At 52.9% G+C, this 7,888-nt stretch overlaps 2 protein-coding genes across 5 annotated transcripts in view; one reads left to right on the top strand and one right to left on the bottom strand.

Moving 5' to 3' along the window:
• SRGAP2 (SLIT-ROBO Rho GTPase activating protein 2) overlaps positions 1-2,345 on the bottom strand; it is a 98,058-nt gene extending 95,713 nt beyond the window's left edge. For 3 of the 4 annotated variants that reach the window (XM_063418670.1, XM_063418667.1, XM_063418672.1), the window contains exons 1-2: positions 2,252-2,345; positions 491-1,063 (exon numbers count right to left, since the gene is read on the bottom strand). In XM_063418670.1, the coding sequence (XP_063274740.1) occupies positions 491-557 (67 nt within the window). In that variant the 5' untranslated portion in view covers positions 558-1,063; positions 2,252-2,345. Of the gene's footprint in view, positions 1-490; positions 1,064-1,944; positions 2,077-2,251 lie in introns of those variants that run through there. The other variant, XM_063418668.1, reaches the window with a different exon arrangement.
• Positions 2,346-2,770: 425 nt separating this feature from the next.
• FAM72A (family with sequence similarity 72 member A) lies at positions 2,771-7,652 on the top strand. Its single transcript, XM_063418251.1, has 4 exons — positions 2,771-3,122; positions 3,976-4,053; positions 5,197-5,321; positions 6,349-7,652. The coding sequence occupies exons 1-4, from the start codon at positions 2,971-2,973 to the stop codon at positions 6,441-6,443; spliced, it is 450 nt and encodes a 149-aa protein (XP_063274321.1). The 5' UTR covers positions 2,771-2,970; the 3' UTR covers positions 6,444-7,652.
• The last annotated feature ends 236 nt before the right edge of the window (positions 7,653-7,888 follow it).

A 7,888-nucleotide genomic window follows, 5' to 3' on the forward strand; every position in this document is an offset into this window, starting at 1 on the left:
AGCAAGGAAAAGCAGGGAATATTATGGACTCACCCCGAGCCAAATCCTGAATAATGGAAGTTTCTAGCACAAGCAGCTTCCCAGGGACCCTCGAGCACAGTCCCCCATCAGCAGCAGTGGAAATATGCTCCTCTGACACTGCACAGATTGTTCAAAGATTCCCATGACAGGCAGAGGATTAAAAAGCAATTCCCTGCCTCTCATATTTCACATGCAAAGCCGTCTCTCGGAAGGGCAGGCAGGGAAAGATGGATCTCCCCGAACTCAAAAATGTGGGGATTGCAGGAAAAAAAGCTGTGGTACCTCCAAAACGGCACCACCAAAGCAGAGACAGACACAGCAAACCAGCCCCAGCTTTGTGTTCCCAAAAAAGCCCTGCGAATTCCAGGCAATCTGCAAATGATTTCCCTCTTCCCCACCCAAACATCCACTGCAAACTCCTGCAATCGCCAGGCAGCAATGAAGGGATGGAAATAAAACCATTCCTTACCTTTAACTTGAGTGTCGTATTCAGCTATGATCTCCTTATCCTTTTTGAATTTTGCTGGCGACGTCATGTTTTCTTTCCCAAAAAGCTGAATAACCTCGAAAGAGATCCACCAGCACACGAGCTATAAAGGCAATTTTTGCTCCTCTCAGCACGATGCCTTGGCTTGCTGCTCGTCCTTCCCTCCCCCCCCCGCAAAAAGGGAAAAAAATAAAAAAATCAGTCCATGGAGAGAGGGTGTGAGAGGGAGCACAGCAGCAGGAAAATGCAGATGTTGAGATCAGCGGATGGAAGAGGCAGCAGTTTTGTCTCCCTGCACCAAATCCTTGAGCAGCAGCATCAGCCTAGCGAGATCCTGCAGCCCCCAAAGGCTCTTCCTGATCCTCAATAGCACAGCCAGGGAGTGGAAGTCCTTCCGCACATGTTTTGTGTGGGTTTGGTTTGCCCTTTCTATTTTTTTTCTCTTCTGCTCTTCTCTTTTTTTTTTAATTATTTCTTTTAATGGGCTCAGAGATGATGCAAATCAAATCCCAAACGAGAGCAGCAGCAGAGGAGAAGCAGCTTTGGTTTGTTTGCCTGCAAATACAAAAATAATAATATATAGCTATATTTTTTTAGAAGATTACTGCTCATAGCCAAACCTGTGATGGGAAGCAAAGCTGCCCTGACACTCTGACATTGCAAATCGTCCTTAGAGCAGCAGCAGCTGCGGGAGGCTCCAGCGCAGGTGACCGAGGGAACGGAACACGCCTACACCGGGACCGGGGATGGCCAGGGGACAGCGGCTCCTCCGGGATGCGGCTCCCGGTGATAATCCGGGGTGCAGGTCCCGGGGAACCGGGGGTGATTCGGGGACCGAGTCCCGGGGCTGATTTGGGGTGCGGCTCCCGGGGGAACGGGGACGCTTTGGGGAGCAGGGGCTGCTTTGGGATGCGGCTCCCGGGGGAGCTGGGGTTAAACTGGGGTACAGGTCCCGGGGAAAATTTGGGATTAATCTGGGCTGCAGGTCCCGGGGGAGAATTTGGGGTTGACTTAGGGTGAGGGTCCCGGGGGAGAATTTGGGGTTGATTTGGGGTGCAGGTCCCGGGGGAGAATTTGGGCAGGGTGTCCCGGGGGCTGTTCGGGGAGCGGCTCCCGGGGGAGCGGGGTTCCTTTGGGGAGCGGGAGCTCCTCGGGGAGCGGCTCCCGGGGGTGCGGGGGCTCCCTGTGCTGCGGGGCTCCCCCGGTTCGTGTCCCCGTGCCCCGCAGCATCCCCCGCTGGCCGCGCCTCGGCCCCGCCGGCAGCCCCGGGCACGGCGGGCGCGTCCCCGCCCGGCGGCTCCGCCCGCAGCTTCTCCCTTTTCGTTGTTTTTTTTTTTTTTTTTTTTGGATTTAAGGCTTCTTCCAGCTCCCGCTGCCCTGTGCAGAGCGGGACACAACTTTTCCCCCGTCTTTTCTTTTCAATTTATATTTCTTACCCGTTTTTTTGGGAGGAGGGCGGGGAAGGAGGGAGAGCGCGCGGCCGCAGCCCCCCGCGGAAGATGCGCGTATGGGAGGAAGAAATAAATAAACACGGCACCCCCCGGATCCGCATCCCGCCCGGGAAGAACAATGCGGGCGGCGGGGAGAGGAAGCGTGGGGGGGTCCCGGGGGGGGGCCGGGGCTGGGGGAGACGGGGTTCAGGGCGCCGGGGAGACGGCGGGGCCGGCGGCGGAGGGCTGCCCGCGGCCCGCCGAGGGGTGGCACGGGAGGGCCGGGGGTCGGGCGGCCGGGCGGGGCGATTACCTGGGCGCTGCGGAGCCGCCTCCCGCAGCCGGGCGTCCTCCGGCCGCTAGCGCCCGCCGCCCGGCCCCCCGCACCGGCCCTCCGCCGCCCCGCCCCGCCCAGCGCCTCGGCCAATGGGCGCGGAGCGCTGCGCATGAGCCACGATCACCGCAACCAATCAGACAGCGCCGTGCCCAAGAGGAACCCGCCCCCTCTTCCCGCCGCTTGGCGCCCGTGGCACCGCCCCGCTGGAGGCCCGCGGTGCGGGGGTGGGATTAGAGTATGAGTGACAGCAAACGTGACCAGTAAAAGCGAGGCAAGGCGCGCCTTTCCACCAATAGGCAGGCGGCAGGGGCGGTGCTGCTCAATTTATCCAATGGAGTGGGCGTGGCCTGCGGCGCCCAATGAGAGGGCGCGGTCGGGAATTCAAACTGACAGGTGGGAGCGTGGCCGTTGGCGCGGGACCGGGACGGGACCGGGACAGGACCGGGACAGGACCGGGACAGGATCGGGAGCGGGACAGGATCGGGAGCGGGACAGGATCGGAACCGGACGGGACCGGGACGGGACTGGGACAGGACCGGGACAGGATCGGAACTGGGACAGGATCGGAACCGGGACAGGACCGGGACAGGATCCCGACCGGACGGGAGCGGGACAGGATCGGAACCGGACGGGACCGGGACAGGATCGGAACCGGACGGGACCGGGACAGGATCGGGAGCGGGATCCCACCCGCCATGTCCTCCAGCGGCTGCACCTTCGAGGACCGCTGCGTGAGCGTGCTGTGCTGCCGCTTCTGCCGGCAGGTGCTGAGCTCACGGGGGATGCAGGCGGTGCTGCTGGCGGACACCGACACCGACCTCTACTCCACCGACATCCCGCCCTCGGGGTAAGCAGGGGGGAAGGGTCCGAGCGGGGGACGGGTGCTGTCAGCCCCGGGGACACGGCCGGAGCGCTCTCAGCATCGCTGCCAGTCCCGCTGTCACCGGGAGAACAGCCCCGCTGAACACGGTTCGCCCCATCCCTACATCTCCAGCCCCGGGGAATCCACGGCAGGACAGCAAAAAGCGAGGATGACCCGTGCAGGGCAAATCCAAACTCCAATTTAATCCATCCGGAGGGATGAGAGGCTCAGCAGCCGCGGGAAGCTCCTCCCGCTCCTTTCCGAGGCGAAGATTAGAATTTGAAATAAAACCCCGCAAACAGAACAAACCTGATCTGTCACTGCTGCCAGGACTCTCCCCCGGTTCGGCTCAGCGCTGTTTTCCCATAGCGAGATTTGAATAGTAAGGAAATCAGGTTGTGAAACGACATGGTAATCAGAAAGTATGGGCTGGGGAGGAGATAAGGAATCAAAGGTTTGGGTTTAAACATCCCAGCCTCTGAGCTATTGTTCTGTATCTGAGCTGGGATTTGGCAGCAGCTGGGACCGTGTCCCTGGTCATGGTTCTGACTGGCAGTGCCACACCGAGCCCCAGAGCCTCTGAGTGCCAAGTTCTGCTTTTTGGGGGCTATTTTAAGAGGATTTTTGATACTCATGCAAAGTCACGTAGGTCTCTTATTAAAGCTTCCACATGAGCAGGGCTGAGAGTCAAAAGGAAAGTGGAACTCTGGCCTGGGGAGGTTTAAAGCACCCAGGACCAAAGGCAGCATCGCCTCGTGGTGATTTCAGCCCGGTGCCATTGTGACACTGAGGCTGTCACCACCACAGCTCCGAAATTCTGCACATCTCCCTCCCCTAGAACCGTGGATTTCACCGGGAGCTGCTACTTCACGGAGATCTGCAGGTGCAAGCTGAGGAACATCGCCTGTCTGAAGTGGTGAGCGCGCAGAGCGTCCCAGCCCCGCGTCCCCTCCTCGCCACCACCTCCCTCAGCTCGGGGATTTTGATTCCAGATCGCCTTCCCCTGGTGCAAATTTAACGTTTTTGGGGAGAAAACCTCACTGGGGCATTTCTGTGCCAGCCCCTGTGGGAAGGTGACAGCACAGTCAGGAGGCTGAGTGTCCTGAAGGCTCCTGTGCCACCTGCCCCACCAAATCCTGCCTCAACACCGATGTATCTCTGCGACCAAAGCCCCAGCAAGGAGCCCTTACTCATCCCCTAATTAATAGAACATCCTCTTGGCAGATCGGGCTGTTGGGAGCAGATGGAACGCGCTGTCGCTGAAGTTCTCCGAGTTCTTTTATCCTCCTTGTTAGTGCCTGATATTTAAGGGTGAAAACACAACATCTCTCAAATAGCTCGCAGTTATCTGGGGGAATTCTTTCGAGATCTTTGCCTTTCTCAGGTTTGAGCAATGAGGAGGTTGTGATAGAGACGCAAGATTTTGGGGTTTAGGTGGAAATAGAGAAAGAGAAACATCAGAGCACATGAGAATGGATAAATGGTTATTTTGGTTGCAATCTAGGAGAGTTAACAAAGGTCAATAATCTGGCCTAGAGAAGCTCTGCCTGCCTCATCCCCATCCCTGAAGTGTCCAAGGCCAGGCTGGAGCACCCTGGCACAGGGGAAATGTCCCTGCCCTGTCCCTGGATGAGATTTAAGGTCCTTCCCTACCCAAACCATTCCATAATTCCGAGTTCCATCACTCCTGCTGCTGGTGCCCTCCTGTGCACGGTGCTTGTGTACAGGTGGATTTTGGGTGTGAGGAGCCTCTGCTGGCTGGAATCACTGCCCTGCCAAAGGAAAACAAATAAAGAAACCCACCAGCATTTGTTGGTATGTAAACTAACCTGGCTTACACAATTCGTGTTACTAAACGCTTCTCTGTGTGCCAAAGATCTAAAACTCAGATATTCTGTAACTCCCAACAGATGTTCCCTAAATATTTAAGATACTTGTTTAACCCTGTTCCCTTAACTCTATCAAAACACCAGCCTTACATAATGCTCTGGCACTGGGGCTGTTGAATTGGGGCTGGAAAAAGCCACCAAAATTCCCCTTTTTCCCCTTGCCTCTGCAGTGGCAACGTCGTTGGCTACCACGTCATTTGTCCCTGCAAGCCCTGCCTGCTGTCCTGCAACAACGGCCACCTCTGGATGTTCCACAGCCAGGCCGTGTTTGGCATCAACAGGCTCGACCCCTCTGGTGAGGAACTCCTCTGTTCCCTTCCCTGTCCTAAAATCCTGGCTCCCCATCCTAAACAAGGCATCCCCATCCTAAACGAGGCATCCCCATCCTAAACGAGGCATCCCCATCCTAAACGAGGCATCCCCATCCTAAACGAGGCATCCCCATCCTAAACGAGGCATCCCCATCCTAACGAGGCATCTTCATCCTAAACGAGGCATCTTCATCATAAACGAGGCATCCCCATCATAAACGAGGCATCCCCATCCAGCCAAAGCACTTGGGGGGAGGCTGGCACATGGAATTGCTGCTAGAAATTAGAAATAAATAATGATAATAAGAAGAAAATAATAAGAATAAAAAGAAATGTAGAAAAGCTCTGGGGGGAGGCAGCTGTGAGTGAAAATTTCAGTGTGAATCGCTCTAAACCTCCCCCTCTATGGACACAGGTCAGGATTTTCTCCAGTGAGGCCCCCAGCAGAATAAACACAGATTTATTTATGGTGCTGGACATGGCTTTATTGTGCAGGCAGGTGTCAAGGGGCACCTCTGGGTTTTTTTTGGGGTGAGTCACGTTGTGGCTCTGACCCTCCCTGAGTCCTCCCCAGCTGGAATTGCAGCTCCTGCATCCTGGTGGGAGGGATGCCAAGTGTCTGGCAGGGTTGGATCCTCAGGAATGCACAGCTCCCTGATAAACCAGCAGGGAAACTCCCTGCCAAACCCTGCCGTGTCACCTGTGCCTCGCATCGATGCTGCTCACAAACAAATCACCCAGGAGGGGATGTCAATAGCTGCCTGAATTGGTTATAGAAATATTTCTGTGGGCAGGGATTTATCCTCTGAATTGAGCTGAAAAAAAAAAATAAACAACACTCCCAAGATCACTTTGAAGGAAGATAGAAAATAGATTTATTCATGGCGAACGTGACTTCCTGGGTTCTGCAGGGATTATTTGCTCTCAAAATAGACAGTTGTGCAACTTCAAAATAAGGTCGCAATCCAAAAATACCTTTATTTTCCCCCCTCCTTTGTCTCCTTCCCACAGGTGTGAATGTGCTGCTCTGGGGCAACCTGCCAGATCTGGAGGAGAGCACAGAAGAAGACACGTCCTGCACCTCTGAGGAGGAGTACATCAGATAAACGTCACCTGCAGGATCTCCCCTCCACTTGTGGCCTGCCTCTTTGGTTTGGATTTATTTCATTTCACCTGATGGCCCATCAGAGCTTAAACAACAGGGAAAAAACCAGAAAATCTAGAAAAAAAAATGCCAAAACAGGAATTCTTCTTGCTCTTTCCCTGTAAGCACCCCTGGACCTGCCTGGTGTGAATCCCCTGAGCAGAAACACCTTGAAAATGCAAACAAAGTGCATTTACTGAGCTCGATTTTGCTTTTTATTCTTAACCCTCTCCAGCTGATAATCCTTCTTTTCTTCTTCCCTGAAGCACTTTCCACAGAGCAAAACCTCTCAGCTGCTTTCAGTTCAAAAATAAAAACCCTTCAGGAATAATCAGCCAGGTCGGGGAGCTCTGGGAGAGCTCAGCCCTGTGGTCAGAAGTTGCTCAAATTTTTGCTGCTCTGGCTCAGTGATCTCCTGCTCTTTGCAGCTTCTCTGCACCCCAGGGTGCTCCTAAATGCACCCTGGGAAGCCTCTTAGAGCCTTTCCCTCTTTATTTTTTCAATATTTTCAGGATTCTGTCTCCACAGAGATCAAGTTCATGTTTTTTCTCCCCACTAAAACCCAAAATCTGCAGGTTTTTTGGTAGAATTTCATGGCTACACTGGAGTTTTTCTTCAGGGCAGCAATAAAACCCATCCACTTTCATATATATATATAAAATATATATATATTCCCCTCTCCAAAAAAAAATTCATTCATGAAATTGGGTCTTTTTAGAGGAAAAAAAAAGATCAGGTTAAATATTTGATGTTCATGCCTCATTTTCCATCCTGAGGTGCACAGACAATGTGGTTCCTGTAGGTAATGAACTCAAAGCTCATTTTCTGAGTTGTTAACAAGCCGTGATGATTAATTTCTGAACTCAGTACTGTCCCCTTCAGCTGCTCACCTGAAGGCCACCAATAAAAAATTCCAGGTAAAATCATATCAGAGAACAGAGGACACTTTTAAATTTGGATTGGTGCTGAATAAATCACTCTGTAGCCTCTTGTGGTACTTGAAAGGGGTGCAATGAAGACAGATCTGAATTTTCTCCATATTTTTACTGCTCATTATATTTCTTAATTAATGGTACTACCTCTTCTGCACTGTTTAAATGTATATTGTGTATATTTGCATGTGTGTGTCTTGTTTTGAATTCCTGTGTTGTGTCTGCCCTGGAAATAAAAGCTTTGGACTCTGGAGTCTTCAGGGCTGTCATAAATATGGATGTGTAATGATATCACATAATCAAAACAATGAAATAGCATCTTGGATTAAAAGAGTAGAATAATTAGGGTTTTAGTCTTATGAATTTGTTTTAGATAACCCAAAAATAAAATCACTTTGGGCTGACAAACCTGACAGTTCCTCAGTCTCAGTTAACCCTTCCAGAACTCAATATCCCAATTTTTGCCAGCTTTCTG

This window comes from Prinia subflava, chromosome 23 (assembly GCF_021018805.1).
Source record: "Prinia subflava isolate CZ2003 ecotype Zambia chromosome 23, Cam_Psub_1.2, whole genome shotgun sequence".
NCBI lineage: Eukaryota > Metazoa > Chordata > Aves > Passeriformes > Cisticolidae > Prinia > Prinia subflava.